This window comes from Pezoporus wallicus, unplaced genomic scaffold (assembly GCF_028554395.1).
Source record: "Pezoporus wallicus isolate ANWC-B61680 ecotype Strahan unplaced genomic scaffold, APGP_CSIRO_Pwel_v1 contig_4788, whole genome shotgun sequence".
In the NCBI taxonomy this organism is placed as follows: Eukaryota; Metazoa; Chordata; class Aves; order Psittaciformes; family Psittacidae; genus Pezoporus; species Pezoporus wallicus.
This window is the reverse complement of record NW_026638769.1, coordinates 1,726,928-1,748,663: the sequence shown is the minus strand read 5'-3', so window position 1 is coordinate 1,748,663 and position 21,736 is coordinate 1,726,928. Positions and strand designations below refer to the sequence as shown.

The window sequence follows — 21,736 nt, the reverse complement described above, 5'->3', positions numbered from 1 at the left end:
ATCACATACCTGAAAAACTAGAGGCCTTAATAAACGACATGCAGCCACTTCTGTCTGAAAAACAACTGAACAGCAGTTTGCAGAAATAATATGCAAACAGCTGAAAAAAAGGAAGTAGAGAATAGCAACAGACAGATATTTCAGGTATGACTACAATAAAGCTTACATTTGGTAATGATGTTAGATTAAAAATGCACTAAAACATTAATTACCTGATTGCTTTTCCTAGACCCCTCTTTACGTCCCTTTTTCAGATGATTCTTCACATTATCAGTATTAATTCCAACTGTTCAAACCTTTGCTGGATTCCTTTTTCATTTTCCCAGTTAAAAAAAACAAACAAACAAACAACTCACCAACTTCTGGAGGAAGTTTAAAATGTGGAAAAAAAAATAGTGTAAAAAATATGTAGAAACACTTCAGTGGTGTCCTCTGTAGGCCATGCAATTGTTTCCATCACAAGATAACAACTTAATGAGGAAACACATTTTATTGCTCAACCATATTGCTTTGTGAGAGACACAGGATGGCTGGGAAGCCAGTCAAGTGTAGTTACCTCAACAACAATTCTATATTAAAATAAAACACTTTTGGAGGTTTCAGAAAAATCAGTCTCCTCAGGGGAAAGAAAACTGTGCTTATTTTAAAACCCAGCTTCTAACTGCTACTGATATAATGATGCTGCCTATCAGCACCAGCTGAAAAAACCCAGGTGCAGCACTGGAAACATGGATGTCCAGTCGACACACATGCCTGCAGTCTTTTGCCTGAAAAACCATCTTCACTGAGACACTGTACAATTCTGCTTTCTTCAGGAAAGCCAGCAAAATCAGGGCCCACAGGAGCACTCTTCATTCCTGCCCCTGGGACTATGGACAATACCTTAACATCAGAATCCCATCAGTGTTGTGAAGTAAGGAAAAATTTGAAGGCTTAAAAGGTATAATGGTAATGCTGCACACCAAGCAAACACAGAGGGTAAATGGGCATGGTCAATCCAACAGCTCACATCTGAGAAAATCTAATGGTCCTCCTTTTGGCATTTATTTGACTGAAATTCTAAAATTCTGCAGCAATTTTATTCCCTGGAACAACACCTTCTACCTTTCCAGTCAGATCTCCTCTTCTTCCTCAAACATTCCTATACATGTAAGTATCACTTATTATGCCTACTAGTTATACAAATTATTTTGTTTATAGCTTAAAGCAAATATTCAGAGAAACCAGCAGAAGAATTCCTTGTTCCGTTTTGATGCTACAGCATTCAAAATAAGCAACCAACAGCAATGTCCTATGGTTTCCACACACAAATGGAAATATCCTGAACAAATTCACAAATTAATCTTCCTTGATCTCAAGAAATACACTCCCAATTTGATTTAGCCTTACCAATTTAAAAAGTATTGCAAGTAAAATTAGCAGCCTAAACCATGTTTATGCAGCCTGTCATGGAGAAATACAATAGAAACAACTAATGCTAATGAATTTAAACCAGTCCAAGATCTTAGAATTCAGTAAATCAAGTTCTGAGGTTTAAGTAGTTCTTGTCTGCAATCTGCCCAACAGGCTTTTTTAAGTTTTGGTTTTTTCACTCTTGGCTTGTTATAGGATTCCTGCCTGCTAAAATGGATGCTGTCATTTAAAAGACATTATAGGAGTTGAGTACTTACAGTTCCCAAGTGAACCCAAGAGTCTTTGTAAGTTTATGAGAAACAAACTGTACACCTCTAAGTGGTAAACTGCAACAGTCTGACATACGATTATAAAATTATTCTCAATGGATCATCACCATCACATTCAGGCTATCTGGCTTTCAAAAAAGCAGTGTTACAGGAAACAAAATGAATATAATAGATATGTCATGTATGTCTTATAGTAAGACTTCAACAGATGTGGCATTGCTGTCCCTCCAGCAAACTGATCAGTAAATCTAACTCCTAAATGTAATCAGCAAGAACACTGCATGCTGTAGTTTAGGAACCCCACGTCCATTTTGCCAGTATGAATGCAGAATTGTTTTTCCCTAAATCCCCAAACCTAGACCTAGAGGCAACGTTCTGAAACCAGCAGCAGATCTGTTTAGATGAGGTTAAAAGAGTACTATAGAGCAGTAGTGAACTTCTGGAGTTTGCTGTTACAAGAGATTGTGTAGGCAGACAACACAGGTCAAAAAGTGTTTATTCAAACATACGATCAAAAGATGCATTAACAGACAGTAAAGGAAGTAAGCAGGGCTGTACCCCCTAACATCCTTAATACAGTAGCTACAAAGCTGAGCAGTACAAGGAAGTGCTGAAGCTCACATGCTGCTCTAAAGAACACCTCTGGTTGTTGGAGGGAGGATACTGGGCTAGATGGCACTCTGCTCTGGGCCAGCATGGCATTTTTTACATTCCTATCGTCCTATAAAAGCAGAATAAACTACCTGGCAATGCAGCTGGTTTAGACTATACATTTTAAATTAGTTTCAGATAGTTTTGCTGCATTTAATTAACAATTTTTTCCCACCCAACTTGACATTTTTCTCCTTGCCGATCCTGAGATTCAGGAAAGAGCAATCTGAGAGATAAGAACAACCAAAATTGTGTTTACCTTAATTACAGTGTTTCATAAATAAGTATGAAGAATAATATGGAAAAAAATATACAAGCATGAGTTGTATTTTTCATTCTACAAACAAAATACTAATTAAGAAGCATATTAAATATGATAGGAGATCTTAACAGCATATTTATGATTTTTTTTTCTAAAAAATCAGAACATAAGAAGTAGCTAAGCAATAGCACTTACAGCGAATTTCTTATTTTTACATTGCCAAATAGTATGCATATAGCATTTACCACTTCTAATGCAGGGTACCACAGCAGGACCTTGCCAGATGAGTAGTGACACACCAGCATCTGTCATGCTCCACAAGAAAAAAGGCAGGCTGTTAGTCAAGATTATTAACAAATGGCTAGTGATTCACGACTGCAAATCCGCTTTTTAAAGCGTTACTGACTTCAATGCTATATTTCAAAAGATGAGCAAAAAAGGCAACAAGCTCAGCTAGGATGGTAACATGAGCAAAATTTTTGAGCAAAAATACACAAAACTTTATTTGGTAGACAAAAGGCTTATTCCATCATTTTTCTCTATTTCAGTCAGCACTTCTAAGACTATTTAAAATTCAAAATATTAGGTACCAAGAAATATGACACCTCTGAAGAGTTAAAAAGATCTATCAGATCTGTGTTTGTTTGGTGATTTTATAAGAGATGAATTACTCTAGAGTCATACACAGAATGAAAGTCACTCCTGGGACAAATAACATTCTGGAAAACATCAGTAACAGCTTCATAAGCAGCTCACTATATATGGACTATAATAAAAGCATTGGGGCTCAAAACATCCAGGTTTTCAGCCACAAACTCAATTTTCTAGCTCATTCTGTCCCTCCAAAGCTAATAAAATGAACAATTCCTGGAAGTCATGTTTCAACTCTCAAATGATAAGAAGCAAATTCTTACACAGGAGAAGGCTTCTGAACAAACTGTAAATCATTCAGAGAGACTCTAGATGCATATGAGGAATAAAAAGCTATCAGTGACTATTTGACAAGATTTGCTGAGCAATATAAAGAGAAAAGTGTAATTTTCCTCTAACTGTACTGTCACATATTATTTCCTGAGATCAAGTCATGGTCAAATTGTCATGTAACTGTATTTGCAATTTTCTCCATACATTTTTACAACTCTCTCACTTCAGCAGTATTTACCATTATCACTCCCAGCAGTCAAGGTTGTTTGCATAAGGTGTTATTTGCCAAGAACCTGTTACTTGAAAGGAAGACCCCTTCTGTCTGCACAGCATATTTGTAGGTGGAGAAAGGAGCCTTGCTGAGAGAAAAGTGGAGGGAACCAACATAATCACATACACATCATCTAAATAAGAACACAGCAGAAAACGTGTGGGGCACTCAACTACACTCGTAACATACTTTTTTTTGTAAGTGACAAGAAATGACAGCATATCATTTCAACTAATTTGTTGTAGAAGGATTGCTCATAAAGCTCCTACAAGGACACACCTAAGTGTTTCTAGCCCTGTTTAACAGCTGAAGGAGTAAGATAGATACAAATCAATACAACACTTAAAGGCTACCCTCAGGAAGATCAGAGGAACAGGGCTCTGCTAGGAGAAACACCAAGAGCTAAACTATAAATAGCAAGTCTGGACACATCAAAGCATGTCTTAACTTCACTATGCCTTAAAAGCTACTGAACATTCTTAAGCAACAGTCTAACATACAGAGAACACCCAGAGCAAAACTGTTCATAATTCACTGCTGAAAAAAGGTTTATGGAGAGACGCTCCACACAGTGTGCTCTTAGTTTGGTCCTATTCCATAGCTCAGCCACTCTCTCAGAAACTGGAGCAAGAGAGATGCTGCTTTCATTCACAGATGACATAAAGGTGGCAAGGGCCATCAGTATGCTACATGTTGGAAAACAAAAGGGCCATGGCCAACAGCGATAAAGGTTCAGAACAAAAGTAGGATATAATTTGACAAAGGACAACTGCACAAAACCAGAGAGGAAGGCTGCTTATCAGACTGCAATCTACTGGAAATGATCCTATGGTCAACACAGATCACAGAATTATGGAACAGTTAGGTTTGGAAAGGACCTTAAGATCATCTAGTTCCAACCCCCCTGCCATGGGCAGGAACACCTTATGCTAAATCATACCAACCAAGGCCTCGTCCAACCTGGCCTTGAACACTGCCAGGCATGGAGCATTCACAACTTCCCTGGGCAACCCATTCCAGTACCTCACCACCCTAACAGGAAAGAACTTCTTCCTTATATCCAATCTAAACTTCCCCTGTTTAAGTTTTAACCCATTACCCCTTGTCCTATCACTACAGTCTCTAATGAAGAGTCCCTCCCCACCATCCCTGTAGGCCCCCTTGAGATACTGGAAGGCTGCTATGAGGTCTCCACACAGCCTTCTCTTCTCCAGGCTGAACAGCTCCAACTTCCTCAGCCTGTCTTCATACGGGAGGTGCTCCAGTCCCCTGATCATCCTTGTGGCCCTTCTCTGGACTTGTTCCAACAGTTCCATGTCCTTTTTATGTTGAGGACATCAGAACTGCACACAATATTCCAGGTGAGGTCTCACAAGAGCAGAGTAGAGGGGCAGGATCACCTCCTTTCACCTGCTGGTCACGCTCCTTTTGATGCAGCCCAAGATACAGTTGGCTTTCTGGGCTGCAAGCACACACTGAAGCCGGCTCATGTCCATTTTCTCATCAACCAACACCCCCAAGTCCTTCTCCGCAGGGCTGCTCTGAATCTCTTCTCTGCCCAATCTGTAGCTGTGCCTGGGATTGCTCCATCCCAGGTGTAGGACCTTGCACTTGGCATGGTTAAACTTCATAAGGTTGGTATCAGCCCACCTCACAAGTGTGTCGAGGTCCCTCTGGATGGCATTCCTTCCCTCCAGCGTATCAACCGAACCACGCAGCTTGGTGTCATCGGCAAACTTGCTGAGGATGCACTCAATCCCACTGTCCATGTCAGTGACAAGGGTGTTGAACAAGACCGGTCCCAACATCAATCCCTGAGGGACACCACTCGTTACTGGTCTCCAGCTGGACATTGAGCCATTGACCACAACTCTTTGTGTGTGCATCCATCCAGCCAGTTCTTTATCCACCGAGTGGTCCATCCATCAAACTTGATGTCTCTCCAGTTTAGAGACAAGGATGTCATGTGGGACAGTGTCGAATGCTTTGCACAAGTCCAGGTAGATGACATCAACTGCTCTACCCCTGTCCATCAGTTCCGTAGCCCCATCATAGAAGGCCACCAAATTGGTCAGGCAGGATTTCCCCTTAGTGAAGCCATGCTGGCTGTCACCAAGCACCTTGTTGTTTTTCATGTGCCTTAGCATGCCTTCCAGGAGAACCTGCTCCAAGATTTTGCCAGGCACAGAGGTGAGACTGACTGCTCTGTAATTCCCTGGGTCATCCATTTTCCCCTTCTTGAAAATGGGGGCTGTATTTCCCTTTTTCCAGTCATCAGGAACTTCACCTGAACTGCCATGATTTTTCAAATAACATGATCAGTGGCTTAGCAACTTCATTTTGCCAGCTCCTTCAGGACCTGCAGATGGATTCATCAGATCCCATGGACTTGTGTGCAAGTTCAGGTTTTTAAGATGGTCTCAAACCAGATCCTCTCCTACAGTGGGCCCAAGGTCTTCATTCTCACAGTCCCTGCATCTGCCTTCCAAGACTTGGGTGGTTTGGTCAGAGCATTTGCCAGTGAAAACTGAGGCAAAGAAGTCATTAAGAACCTCAGCCTTCTCCAAATACAGGGTAGCCAGTTCTCCTGATAGCTTCCGGATAGGACCCACGTCGTCCCTAGTCTGTCTTTTATTTGCAATGTACCTACAGAATCGTGAGACAGGTTAGTTTTACTCTACTGATGATGTGCTGTTGCAATAGTAATCCTGCTCACTATGAGAGAAACCGCAGGCTCAGACCCCTGGTGCGTGCGCTTGGCTGAGGAGCCACTGGTGTGAGGCTACCATCTGCAGGCTTATGACTGAACGCCTCTAAGAACCCGCCTAGACGCTTGTGCTATTGTGTCACTGGTCACTTGTGTTTGACCCAGGAGATGGCAGTCTTGTTCAGAATGCATGGGTAAAGCTCTTTCCGAATCTTCGTTAGCGAAGACAGGCCTTCCTCATAGGAGAAGAAAAACTCCTATCTTCAAACCCGGACTGATGGAGCTCGTCTAGCCTTGTATGGTCTTCCATCAAAGAGAAGGACACTTACAAAACCTATGACCCGTGGACCTTGCTGTTACCATCCTAGCTAACTAGTTTGTGCCAGTTAAACCTCAGGTTTAAAGGGTGGGGCCAGTTCTGCGCAAGCTGAGGTTCACCTAAAAAATCCACTGCACAGGCTGGAAGGGCTTACTCTCACTTGTCTATATGGATGGGCAAGGGTCTAAATGGTAGGTGACAAGGTGCATGGGAAGCTGCAGATCCAACGCTGCATGTGGGTGGACCAGAGCATGGGTAGCTCTAGTTAGCTCAGGAGTTGACAGTCATGGTCAGACACTTCCGGATTGCCTAAGCAGCCTTTTTTTCCAACCAGATTTGGATATCCCACTTGCCCTTGGTCATTGTGCCTGTAGTAAGCATATTTAAAGCCCTTCCCAAATCTTCGCTTGCAAAGCCAAGCCAAGTCACCTACAGAATCCCTTCCTGTTATCTTTCACATCCCCAGCCAAGTTTAATGCTAACTGGGCCTTAGCCTTCCTAACCTGGTCCCCAGCTTCCCAGACAACACCCCTGTATTCTTCCCAGGCTGCCTGTCCTTGCTTCCACTTTTTATAAGCCTCTTTTTAACTTTGAATTTTTCTCAGGTGCTCCTTATCCATCCAAGGAGGTCTCCTGGCCCTCCTGCTGCACTTCCTTCTAGTTGGGATGCAACACTCCTGAGCTTGTAGCAGGTGATCCTTGAATATCAAGGAAGAGTCTTGGGCCCCCCTGCCCTCTAGGGCTATATCCCATGGAACCTTACTAAGCAGGTTCCTGAAGAGGCCAAAGTCTGCTCTCTTGAAATCCAGGGCAGTGAGCTTGCTGCATGCTCTTCTCACTGTCCTGATGATCTCAAACTCGGTAATTACAGCCAGCAATGAACCATGAACATTTACCCTACTTAAACATTTGTTTCCTTTGCATTGTTAATGTTCAGAATAATACTGAATATAAGGACAGTGATAAATATGCCAGTGATTTACTGGAGGAAAGAGAGTTCTGTTGCTCACTGAAGCACAGTATTGCTCATAGGACATAATTCCTAGTTTAAGGGAAAAAAACATTTCTGCATCTGAGGAAGAGAAATAAGCATTATGCTAATTATGAATAATTGCAAAATTGCTCTGAGTAAAGAATAAAGAGAGGTTTGGAGTAAGACCGTGAATTTCTGCTGACATGGTACAAGTCCTGAAAAGAAAGGTCACATATAAAAGATACTATGCTCCCCTCAAGAGAAACATTCAAGTGCATCTCAAGGAATTTGAATCAAAGGGCTCCTTCAAAAAGGGGGTGCCTGAACGTGAATTACTGTGCAATGCCAGTTAGGCTCTCTCTAGCAGAGGCAGTTTGCCAGCAGAGAATTTCACAAAGCCCAAGACCAAAAATGCTACCATGGAACTTATCTCAGAGAAAGATTTATGCTTGTGGAAGAAGACTAAGTAGAGATTGTCTTTCATTTCTTCATCCACGTTTTACAAACGTGTGATTATGCTATTATTTTTACATATTACAAATAAATGCCTTTATTTCTAGTTTACCTTAATCTGTCTTAACCTATGGCCAAGCTTCCCACCACAGACTCCATAGCGTCCAGAGTTAGGAAAGGTGCTTCCCCTCCCATTGCACTGATCAGATTCTGTCACTGCACGAATCAGACAGGACCCAAGTGTAGCCAGTGATTTGCAACAGCTGAATAGGCTCTCTGACCTGCAACAGGATACTGGAGTGCATGCCTATCCTTTGCAAATGTTGGGGTATAGATCAAAAGCAGACCTCCTGCTGACTACTTCCTACACAGGGGGTATCCTTGCTCTCTCCCCACTCCTGTGGAGCAAACCATGTGCTCTGGAACCTTTCTGTTATTTCAAAGGCAGGTGTGTGTGCAGAAACAAGCAAGGTAAGTATTACAATTATTATCGGAATGTGGACATCTAAAACATTTGGAACTTGAACTGTTCAAGAAATCAGACATTTTGCTCAGAATTTTATCAGAAATAATATTTGAGATCTAAATGCAAATACACTGCATTAAATAAGTTGTACTGGTTTTCATATTTTTGTTTCTGCTGTGTTTACCTTCCTGTTCAATACAGAAAGACTTCAGTTTCTTTGCACACATCCAGGCAGTACTTCAAGCCAACTGATAAATGAGTTAGTGGAAACAGACTGAAGTGCTAATGTCCTTTCTACTGTTCTTTACTAAAAATATAGAAATGGGAAAACAATACTAAATCAATAGTTACTTTGGTTTCTGAACCTTAAAAAGAACTCTTTGTTCTTTCTCTTCTGTTATTGCATTTGTCCAGGGACTGGGTAGGGAAGATGTCCATTACCATCAGAGGAGAATTAAAACCTCAGTTGCACCTTCTGCTCACTGTAAAGTCCCAAAGATAAATACAATGTAATCTTCAGAAATAAGTGATTTGTAACAAGTCTGTCTGGGGAAATGGAAAGAAATGAATGTAACCTCATGGTAAAATTACGCTGCTGAGAACTCCATTCAAGAAAAGCATTTGTGAGTGCTAGGTAAGTGACCAAGTAGGTATGAATTTTATCTCAATAAAAAGTCATTTTATCTGAACGTATGTTAAGGTAATTAAATTTTCTCAGTGATAAAGAATCAAAACTTGAAAAGCAAAACTGTAAGTTATGCTTCTGTAAAACCTAAGAGTGGTAAGGGAAGTATCTTGTATTTTAGAGCAGGTAGTGGTTCTTGCGGTATCTCCCATTCTAAGAGTACACAGTTTAAATTATAATACTTTTAAGATGTAGTTTGGATCAAATAACAATTTAGATCACAGATGTTTTCCAATGCCACCTTCTGAGACTACTACATTAATAAAGGTATTTTTTTCTCTTACATTAATAACATTAATAATGTAGTATGACCTTTTCTCTAAATATTGCAATTTTGAATTCTCTCCGTATGTCAGAGTTCATTTCAGCTATTCAATATTGGATCTGTTTGAAAAATAAAAAGGATGCACTTGGCCACATTCAGGATAAAGACTATGATGAATTATACACTCTTGTAAGGTGTGTATTTCTTCAGAAAAATATTTAAATTCATAAGCACATGTCTGCTTGTCTGTGTGAAACAACATTTTTGTTGTACTTTTACGAGGTCTTGGGCTATAAATTAGTTGTGTTCTAAGTCTGGAGGGAATGTCTCCTAAATTTTAAATACAGTTGTACCTATTTAAATCTGTCATCCAGTTTCCAAGAGTTTAAAGGAAAACCAACAAAACCAAGCCACTATTTGAGTATGACCTATGCAAAACCAATACTTTCTCTTTGCACTGCAGAAACAAAAGAGAAAATTATGCGAAAATCATATTCCGTCACCTGCAAACACTGGAGCCACTGCTTAATCAATTTTCTCTCATCTTTGCTCTCCAACAAATAAAGGCTTTAACATGTTAGGCAGTGTGTGTTTTTCATAACGCAGACTTTGCTGAAATCAAGTGTTTCCTTTATGAGGCCTCCAGCAGACTTAGACACACCCAAGAAAATCAGAACACATCCAATAAAATCACTTATATGGCATTGTACTCAGCCACCTTCCTCACCTCTTTCCCCTTCTCTTAGGGTCTCATTTCTTTCTGAAATAATACCACCACTGTCCATGTATACAGACATGATCTTTCCGCTAATTTATTGTGACCCATGAGACAACCCCTGTAGTACTGAAAATACCTTGGCTTAAGCACACAAATTCCAGTCCTGTAAACAGCAATTTCTCTTACAAAACAAAGCACAATTTTAAGGCAAAAAAGGTCAAGAACGAAGATGGAACAGACAGGTACAATTTGCTAAACTAGTAACTACCCACTTCTACCCTCTTGTTTTCAGCTGTACTAAAGAGGTCCAAATTCTTTACTGTGGGAGTGCAGAGAGTTTTCCCATAAACAACTTCACAGCTGAGATCAGATTTTCACAAAAAAAAACAAAGAAATTGAAGGTGAAGAGGGAGATCTGGCTAAACTCATGCATCATGCACAAGTCAGCCCATACTCCTTATCTCTCCCCAATTTTGCCTCCTCCTTGAATTACATCACCTGGAGCTACAGCTGCAGAGTGGCATGCTCTGAGACTGTATGGAACTCACTGACCCTCCATGGGATTTACACCACTATCCTTCCAGCTTCTGCCAACAGAGCTGGAAATATTATTAGGCTTTAAAAGTGTTCAAAGAAGGAGATGGAACTGTTGGAGCAAGTCCAGAGGACGGCCACGAGGATGATCAGGGGGCTGTAGAGCACCTCCCATATGAAGACAGGGTGAGAAATTTGGGGCTGTTCAGCCTGGAGAAGAGAAGGCTGTGTGGAGACTTCAGAGCAGCCTTCCAGTATCTGAAGGGGGCCTATAAGAATGCTGGAGAGGGACTCTTCATCAGGGACTGTAGTGACAGAACAAGGGTAATGAATTCAAATTTAAACAGGGGAGATTTAGGTTAGATACAAGGAAGAAGTTCTTTCCTGTGAGGGTGGTGAGGCACTGGAATGGGTTGCCCAAAGAAGTGACAAATGCTCCATCCCTGTTAGTGTTCTAGGCCAGGCTGGACGAGGACTTAAGCAGCCTGGTCTAGTGGGAGGTTTGCCTGCCCATGGCAGGGGGGTTGGAACCAGAAGATCTTATGCTCCTTTCCAACCCAAACTATTCTATGGTTTTATAAGTTAAGACAGCAGGAAAAAAAAAAAAACAAACCATAAATGGAAAAGGACATTACTCTCACATGTAACAGAAACAACTTCTATTTGTGTCATATACATACACATATAACCCAAGTGTGCCACTACAAACAACATAACTCTTTGGTTTGTGTTTTATTATTATGATGCAAATATTTAACAACTAGATTCTCTTTGGCTGTAATAGAAACCAAATAATATTCAACCAGCATTGTGTTTAAAAAATAAAAAAAAATTAAAAAATATGCTATTTCAAAGAGATACATCTCAAATGCAAAGATCAGAACCTGAGGTCAGAAAAGGCTGTACTTACTCCTTATTCCTGCTTTTAATGCATGGCTGGTAAAGGACTTTGACAGCATTCCAGGTTCCTGCTGGTCCAGAGCTAGGCATGAAAATATCTCCAAAAGGTATAAAAACATCATGGGAGGAGGAACTTCCTGAAGACTCCACCAGCAAAGTGTCAGAATTTAAAAGCCATATCTATAAATGAAGAAATTATTTATTATACTGTTCCTTTACTCTGATGCTAAATCAGCTGATACAAAAGCCGCATTCTTACTATGTTTCTAACTAAGTGTTAATAGACATAAATTGACATTTTATTATTCAGCACAGTCTGCACAGCCTCTCAAAGAGAAAAGTGGGTTAATACAATAAACTGAAGCCTGATTTATCACAGTCACTCTTAAGATCATTATTTCTGTGAAGCTGCCTCTTTCTGTGACTGTAGCACATTCCCTTTGGTGGTAACAGAAGAAACAGTCCTGAGTCATCTGTTTCAGTATCAAACAGATTATTTCTCTAATTTCATAGTGTTTTTTTATGAATTAGTTGAGCATATGGTGTTCAACAACTGAGGGCTAAACACAGGGAACCGAAAGACAGCCCACTGGAACTACCAAAAATTAAGGATTTTTAGAAAAAACACGACAGTAATGACTGGATGGAGCTAAAACATTCAAGGAAAAAGTCTAATTTTTATATTTGACTATGGGACTGGCATTCTTCAGCACTACTTGCTCACTGCAATTCACTGGGTATTCACAGAGGAGTGTTTTGAGAAATCTGACCATTTTGCACCACATTATGGAACTTTTTTAATCTTTCGCGATCGTGCATAATGTGGTGCATTTAATCTCTGTGCAAGTGTTTCAACTTGTGATTCAGGACTTTCATGATAAGCACTGTATAAAAAAAAAGTCAGGCTTTTCCTTTATTCTCAACCTGAAGTAGTGATCTGACTTACCAGTGGAAATAAATTTATACAAGTCCTGAGCCTGTGTGAGATGTTTAGATATGAAATATTTATCATAGAAAACAGGATTTATGCAGTGCTGCTCACTAGAGAATAATCTGTTGCTTCTCATGACCTAATCAGCTTCAAGTAAAACAACTTACATGATGTTAGGTAGCAGACATATTATATCCCCTGTAGGACACATAGTATATGTTGTAATTGAATGTGACAGTCACAATTTATCAGAGCCCAAGGCTCAGAACTTTACAGTGGAAGGTTCATAAAGGAGGAATGAGATATATTGATAAAGATGTCTTGGGAGGGATGGGAGGAGGAGAATCACTTGAGCACACGCACATAAATGATGACAAGCAACTGCACTTGGCTTAGCAAGTGGCTGTTCATCAGTTTTGCTCCAGTAACTCACTGTACACATTCATAGCCTAAACTGCAAAATACCTCATTAGCTAGGACCATTACAGATGGTACTTTAAGCCAAGTGTTGAAGATGTGTCAGAGAAAATGGGGAAAAAAGAGAAGTGTCCTATACACACAGGGAACTGCTAATATGCTTACCTTTAACTAGAGTTCCTTCCTTTTGAAATTATCAAAACTTCCCTGTAAAGGAGCCTCCTGGGATGCTTTTCAGAAGAGAAATATCCTTCAAACTATTTTAGGGAACAAAGTAGCAATGGCTGTCTGCTGCATTCAGAATCCTTCTGCAACTTGCTTTACAGACGCAACCAAACCATTTATTTTGCAACATGGCCTATTAGAAAAGTACTTCCTTCTACCACAAGTGGCATCTGATACATGGCATCTGACAGTAACATTCTACCACTCGTTCAGAGTATGTCTTTGTCTCAACAGCAATGCAAGAGATCTGCATTAATAATTTAGCAAACAATACAGAGAAAGTAAATGCATCTCTGCGGGCAGAAGGACATTTGGCCATTAGAAAATCAACATCTGAACTACATTTGATTCTTCAGGCAGTAATTTCCTTTTCCTCATGCATGAATTATTTTTGATCTTGCTTTTGTCTGAACAATCACTCACTAAGACTGTGTGTTGACTCAAAGCACTTTATAAATGTTATTCCTGGCTAACACAGTTTCAATTTTTGAACTGTGCTTTCAACTGTTACCTACAATGTACAATCTTTCCTTCCTCTCTACCATTTTGTACAGCAAAGCCTGAAGAACCAAATTCCTTTGATATTATCTCCAGTATGAAAAGAACCTTTACAGAAAGATAAATATATAAAGTTTAGAATTCATTCACAGTGCAGATTAATGACCTTTTTTGAAATGACAACATCAAGAGAAAGTGTTCGGCTGTTTTTTCATTATTTTTTTTTGTTTGTTTGTTAGATGTATTTTTTTTTAAAATCACCTTATCAGTAGGCTTCAAAGATGTTCTTAGGAGAAAAGCTCAGTAATGTAAACATCTTTCATGACAGCTCCTTTGTCCTCACATTCAGACTGTTCAGATAAAGATGGTTTCATTATACTTCACAAAGAATAAAGCTTTCTAGGAGAGCTGGATAGTCTCAACAAGGTACTCATTATCTCACATCCTGATCACTGCAACATCTACCTCTCAAACCTTGACCAAGGCAAACTTGTTCTGCTCATGCCTCCCAGACATGGTACAAGAACCAGTACCTGATTTACAGATCAGGTCCCTCTGATTTATCATATATTTATCTATGTAACAGGATATCTTCCCACTCCCTCTCCACTCACTCCTGAAATACAAACTGCACCTTACTTTCAAAGTACTTTACAGATTAATCCCACTACAATAAAAACATCTTTCAGTCAGTACTGGAAGACTGCAGTCAGTATTCAAACATTCCTAACTCTACCATACACATTTTGATTTTCACAGGTGTATCTTCTGTGGGTTTATCTATCCACAAAATTATTTATTTACCTCTTTCAAACCTATCCTTATAGTACAGAAAAAACCTTACATCTATTAAGATGCTGCTATAATGACCAGTAATGTACCATTTTCTCACTATCCGTTTGAGGTCCACATCTTATTCTGAGATTGCAAGTCATGCAACTCCAAGATAGGCAGCCCTTCAACAGTGGAGCAAAGAAAGGAGGCAAGTGATTCATCTTTTAGCGAACGTGAAGAGGACAGATATATATTTAGGATAAATAAGGAAATCTGTATATGTCACTTTTTTTTTCTTTTCCTGAAACAAAGACTTTTATTTACTGTCATCTTTTAAAGAAAAAAAACAACAAATAAGTCCTATACAACTTTCAGGAAGTTGGTTATGACCAACTTAACAGAAACTCATGGTATATGCAAATATTATTACTGGTAATGTTAAGTGACACATGCAGAGCAAAGAAGGAAAATGAGTATATATAATATCTGTGGTTTAAAAAAAATATTAAAAAGACTCAATCTTAATTATCACATACAAAGACTAAGCTGTGTGCATTCAGATATGTAGGCACAAACACTGTGAATGAGTATCTTTGGCTCGTTGTCAAAACAAACAAGTGGGACAGCTGGTCCATGATGCACCAGTGATTAGACCACTTGTCTAACTTGGCTGTGCACTCACAGCCTCAAGCACCCACATTTTTTACTGTTTAGCTGTTTGCAATCATTAATATTAGCAGTGCTTAACATTACACTTGTCTTCACAAGGCCTCTGAGTCCTAAGACTTAACCAATGACACCAGAACACCTGTGGGTGTGTGTACAGTACCTAGAACCTTACCCTGAACATGAGTAAGGTCTTTCTGATGTTAAACAAACACAAAAAGTATTAATAACTCACTAATAAAAAGGAAGGGATGCCAATCAGAAGCCAGCCCCTATTGCTAATTCAGCCTGCTCCTCTAATCAATACACTGGCAAAAAAGCAACTTAGCTAAGATTAATTGCAATCTGCTAAATAAGGTGATTTTTCTGATAGAAAATAGCCAGCTTGTCCTACACAAGCCAGTAGATTTAAGCATCAGAATATTATGTAACCTAGCTATACAAGGGGAAAACCACAACAATTTTTAATGACTTCTCAATTAGATTATACACAGTGACAATTTGGGGCCTTGTTATGAGACTTTATCATCACAGAGGAAGCATTTCTCAGTGGCTGTGTAAATGCAGTAAAATTTATTTAAAAACAATAGACAGACACCTCAGAATCTGGATGTTCAGAAATCATAGAACTTGGACAATGTATATGTAAAATGGTTTATTTAATTAGATTTCCTACCTCAAAAAAGTGCACCTGTACTGCACAGGGCAGGAATCTATAATCATGTATTTTTTATGTGTCTTTGAATTACTCATACAAACTCCAAAATTACTGCCTATATTTAGTTCACGACCAAAAGAAAACATCCCTTGTTATACCAAGTATATAGTATTGAGATAATTCCAGACCCAAATTCCTTTCCATTTTAAAGTTTGAGGAATTCAGCTGTCACTATTTAAGTATCAAGCTTAACCAAGTTTAACAGCATTAGAACATTAAATATAATAGGCAATTTTATTTTTGTTTGCACTTCACTTTGCAGTGCAATGTAATGACTACATTACTAGTCTCTGCTGACTTAAGACAATATTTGTGAAAGATGCGACACAATTTGATGAACTTCTAGTGATTAAAATAAGAAGCACTGGAGCAAGAATATATATATTATGAAGTAAAAAAATAAGCTTTATTTTCTGAATACAAAACACAGCGTTATTTCTGTGCTACTTGCAGTACATCTGTAGTACCTTCATTACTGTATTAATACAGAAAATTTCTCTATGTATATCTACCTTGATTAAAGTCCAGGGGAAAATTTCTTACTTGAACATATCTTTTCAGAACTACTTCAAGAATTTGAAATTGTTAATTTTCATTAAGCATACAATCATGAACAGCATAAATAATACATTTTAGGAGCTACGATTCATAGGTTAAACTTTTTTTCAGCAGGATAAAGTTTAAAAAAAAAAAAAAAAATCTTACCAGAATGTAGATTTTTCCATTATCCCCTTTCAAGGTGAATCTAAATGTGCTTTTTGCAGAGGACAATTCCACAAGACACTGAGCAACCATACCCTGTATGAACTGAGACCTGTTTAAAAATGAGCCCCTTATTATATGTTTCCATTAACAACTACATGGGCAAAGTCATTCATATAAATACAGTGCAAGTAGATGAGTATCTCCATACTATTGATTCCACTACATCCTACAATCAGTTTTTAATGAGAGATGGGGCTTCTTTGTCTTTCTCTCCCGCAAAACATTTCCCGCAGATAAATTTTTTTAATAGATAGCTCCACATCCTTTATTTTGACCAACATCAAATGTCAAATGCTGAATAAAAGCTTTTCCCTGTTTTCTTTTACACATATGAACATAAAGTTCAGAAGGATGCACATATTTCAAATACAATTCACAAAAGAACATATAGTACATGATACAAGACAGCTAGATGATGTTCTATTTCATCTTAGTCTTAACTTCGATCTGAATTACTTGAAAATTCAAAAATCTTACTTCCAAGTAAACAATTCAAACTTTACTTAATTTTACATAATTTAACCTTGCATTTCCATATTTAGTCATGCAAACTATTAAGTTAAAAAAAAATAAGTATTGGATTTTGGCTTATCACCTAGGTAGTGAGACACTGCAACAAATTATACACAATCTCTTTCCTGCATCACACACAAACATAAGCAAACAAAATTTTACATGAGTGACTTCATACTACATTACCTTTACAGTGCTTAATTCTGTGATAATTACATAAAATGTGACAGCACTTTTTTATTATATATAATTATTCAAGAAATTAAAATGTTACTGCATTTCAAGCATCCCTTCTAAAACACTAACTTGAGCAAATTACTTGGGTTTTTTTCAATGTTTATTACCTGGGTTTTGGGCTGAAATTTCCATCAGATGGCTGAATAATCACCTCAGTGACATAATATTTAATGGTATCTAAAACGACAAAGACATTTTTCAAGTACAGTAGAATAACCGACTTGTTGAGAGTAGACTGCAAGTCACTTTATCACTATAGTAATTAAGCTTCTGTTCAGCACTCAAATAAGAGGTGCAGCAGGTAGTCAAATTCTGCTTTGGTTTGGGGGAGGAGAAGCAAACAATAAGAGAAAACATACATTGCCAGAAGAAAACTGCTCTGAGCTAATTACATGATCAGCAATTTATCATTCATATCGATCCTTGTTTAATGATGAGAACAATCATCTTGAAACAAAGCAAGAGCTCAAGCCAAACCTGAAAGATGAATCGAAAGAACTTTCCTAAAGTACCGAGATCAGCACAGCTTGCGTAAGTATTTTAGTACCCTCTGCTGCAGTGAATCACAAGAGACAGTTTTAATAACAGCACACACAGGGGAATAATTTTCTTCTTTGCTCAAAGAGCGGAATAGAACTTCTTTCCAAAAACCGCACTAACTCTACACTAATACTGCACACATTCTGGGTTTCAATGTAATTGTTCCCAAAAAGCTCCACTGTGCCTTTAACACTAAATGGAAGTGTTTGAGTACAGAATTTAATCCCCATCAGTAAAGTCAGGTCAAAGATGATCATATTGCAGCTCTGGGTCTATGCTACAAACAGTCCAACCAGAGGACCATCAGAACAGGTTAAACATACACAGTAATAAACTTCATTCCACTAAGCTTTAGCATGTGAACAACAGTAAAGATTCACCAGTTCCATAAATTTTAAGGGTTGAAGGGACTGTGTTATCTGATCTCCATCCACACACACCATTAAAACTGGATGAAAGCAAGCATTTCAGGAAGACACTTGATCTGTTTTAAATAATCCAAAGTCTTAACAATCCCACCCTTTCTCCAGATAAATACTACACTTTTTTAATTATCCTTTGTTGGGAAATTATATGCTACCTCTGAGTGTAATTTTAGTCTGCTCCATGCTGTCCCTACTTCTCAGAGACAGGAGGAAAAGAAGCCAATTTACTCACCCTAGCTACCCAGGTGTTAACCTGGTAAGGCATTTGTGCTACTGCTGCAAGGGCATTGGGAATGAGGAAGATGTTTGCCTGGTGAGAGACAAAGGGTAGGATTTCCCAAGAATAAAAATCACACAAGTATAGGGGGATAGATTTGGGGAATTTCAAAGGCTGACAGGGGCATTTCAAAGGCAAATCTGGCCTCCACAGCTACACCACTCTAATCCAGTTTTATCTGGCACTGGTATCTGCTCATGAGGAAGCAGCAAAGCATGACAGTCAAGTCTGCTCCATATTCTCGTGACACAAAGAGGGTTCTGCCTAGATTTATACCATATATTTCTGTCTAGTCTTTCTGTCTGTTCTTTGAACTCTAGTAGATTTTCTATAGTACTTAAGAAACATGGATATTTATCTAACTTCAGCCATGCTCGGAGGACCAAATCCTTGCACACCTACACAGTATTTTCCTTTTCCCGTACCCACTGATCATATCAATTACTGGCTGCTACAGTTACCTGAAGGCTAGATTAAGGCATCTATTCTACTAATCACAAAGATCTGTGAAGCTCTTTCCAAATACTGCCTTCCCAAAGTCACAACCTGCTTGGCTGGCTTTCATACATCTTACCTTCAATTTGGTTTTATTAAAGCCTGTACTGTTCAAATCTCTGTTCAGGACAATTGGAACCTTCAGTAACAGACACCCTTCTGTCTTGCATCTCCTCATGACTTATTTCTTAAACAAGCTTGCATTTTCTGAGAAGTTTTTATATTCTCCAGATCTTTGAATTGAGCCAGGCTCATGCTGACTGATGCAGTGGAGTAGAGAATAAAAGAATGAACCCTGCTAGTAACAATCTTAACATTGCTTCTCTCCTGTTAATAACTGCCTTTTAAAAACCACCAGAGACTCATCTTTACACTACCTCAGGTAAACCCTGCTGATTCAATATAATGGCAGCTTTTAAACCAATAATCTCATCATCTCATCACCAAATGATGATGAGAGAACCTATTTCTTTGACAAAGGCTTCCTTCCCGTAAGACCAGGCTGGTTGTCAGCAATCATATCCTTAGCTTCTAGTTCTGTGTTATCAAATTGTGAATTAACCTTTCCATTATTCTGTAGGACTGACAGGTCTCCTTTTTCACTGGAATTCTTAGTAAACTCGAATCATGCATTGAGTCTTCTAAAACTCTGGAATTAGCCCAATGCACCACAGGAAAAAGGATGAGGAAAAACCCCACTGTAACTCACTTTCAAGGTCTAATGGTGGAAGCAACAACCTCATCTGTTCCAGAAGGGAATAAGATAAACACATGAATCAGCGCTACACCTTACTGATAAAACTATTTTCCAGAGTTTTTAACCTCCAGTGCTCAATGGCTGATACAGTCACATCTAGTTTGGTTTTGTACATCCCATACCTGATGATACTGTTTCTCCCAGCATTGTCTTGCAGCGCTTGCAAACTACTCTGGTATTTTCCTTTGATTTCTGTAGGACAAAGAAATGTCATTTAAATGTCACTCGGTTATTCTGAAAAAAAGAATGCATAATTTTACCATACCCTCCAGAGCAGACAGTGAACTTTGTACTTGTTTCTGTTCTCTTTATGTTTACGTGCACACAGATTCGCACTGACTACTTTAGCTTTCTACACTTTGACTTGCTTGCAGGTTTCACACTAGTTTTAAAATCCGGCAATATATGCCGACCACAAAGCACAACCTGTAATAGCTAAAAGGGTAATCTCATAATACTGAGTGACTGGATGATAAAATGACAATGGAAATTTGATCATACAGGCAAAATAATGCACATGAAAAGAAGTATTCTAAAATACATACATAAAATACAATGCTGCAATGTGACTGGCATCTATTAGTAAAACGTTCTAGCCACTGTGAACAGTTTTACAGGAATACCAGTTCACTGTTCAGCCAAGAGCAGAAAATGTCTACAGAGCATTCTGAATTACTAAGAAACAGCTGAAGAACACATCATAGCATGATATTCCAGAAAGGTGTAGCGCATTCTGTTCTTGAGCAACCCCACTCCCTCAATTCAAGTAAAACCAGAAAAGGTATTGACAAAGAATAATAATCAGAGGTGGAAAACAGTTTTCATTTGTGGCAAGAGAACACACATAATGGGAGAAAGCATGAAAGACAGAAAGCTGAGGGTATCAGTGACATACATAAAATAACAAAAATTTAGGAAAAGCTTAAGAGGAAAGAAACATTTACTCTCATAGGTCATATTATGAAATTATAACCTGGCTTGTATTAAAGTATTTTTCACACAATACATAATACAGTTTGGTACTCACTACAGGAAAGTATTTTTCATATTAAAAGTACACACAAGTTCCAAAAAAGTCTTCAGAAATTCAGGGGAAGCAAGGTTCATCAAGGGCTTATTAAAAACAAAGACTGTGGATAACATCTGGTTCAAGAAGTCTCTACACTGGCCAAAACATCATTCAATACTTGCCTTATGCTTATGTATCCAATGCTGCCTACTGAAAAAGACCTCATTTCTGAATGAACCTGTGATCTGCCCTAGTAGATCCACTGTTAATATTTAAATTCAGTATCAGTATAAAGATACAAGTATGAACAACTCCTTCTTTAATCCAAAATCTAATCTCCAGAACTGGATCTATGCTGGTTTATTAACCTGGGTGTAGCACAGTAAGTACAGCTCTGGTCTGGAAACAGTCTGTAAATATAATCACAATGATGCTCCTGGGTTAATAAACCCTGCTGGAGCCAGAAATCCTGAGAATGCAATGAGAAGACATCTAAATTGGATTTTTAAATGTGGTCTTCATATAATCAACGTTATTGTTCATGCAGTATACAGTGCATAAAAATACCTATGTGTAGTCAAACAACTACTGTTTATTGGCTTGGTTTATAAATCCAAACCAGTCATTATCAACTTGAGAAATCATATTGCAGCACGTGCCTACAAGAATAGTATCCAAA

At 38.6% G+C, this 21,736-nt stretch overlaps 1 protein-coding gene across 6 annotated transcripts in view; it reads right to left on the bottom strand.

Moving 5' to 3' along the window:
• UBE3D (ubiquitin protein ligase E3D) overlaps nucleotides 1-21,736 on the bottom strand; it is an 89,486-nt gene that overhangs the window by 56,363 nt on the left and 11,387 nt on the right. For all 6 annotated transcript variants that reach the window (XM_057412471.1, XM_057412476.1, XM_057412474.1 and 3 more), the window contains exons 5-8: nucleotides 20,171-20,240; nucleotides 17,662-17,731; nucleotides 16,745-16,853; nucleotides 11,821-11,990 (exon numbers count right to left, since the gene is read on the bottom strand). In XM_057412471.1, coding sequence (XP_057268454.1) covers nucleotides 11,821-11,990; nucleotides 16,745-16,853; nucleotides 17,662-17,731; nucleotides 20,171-20,240 — 419 coding nt within the window. The remainder of the gene's footprint in view (nucleotides 1-11,820; nucleotides 11,991-16,744; nucleotides 16,854-17,661; nucleotides 17,732-20,170; nucleotides 20,241-21,736) is intronic.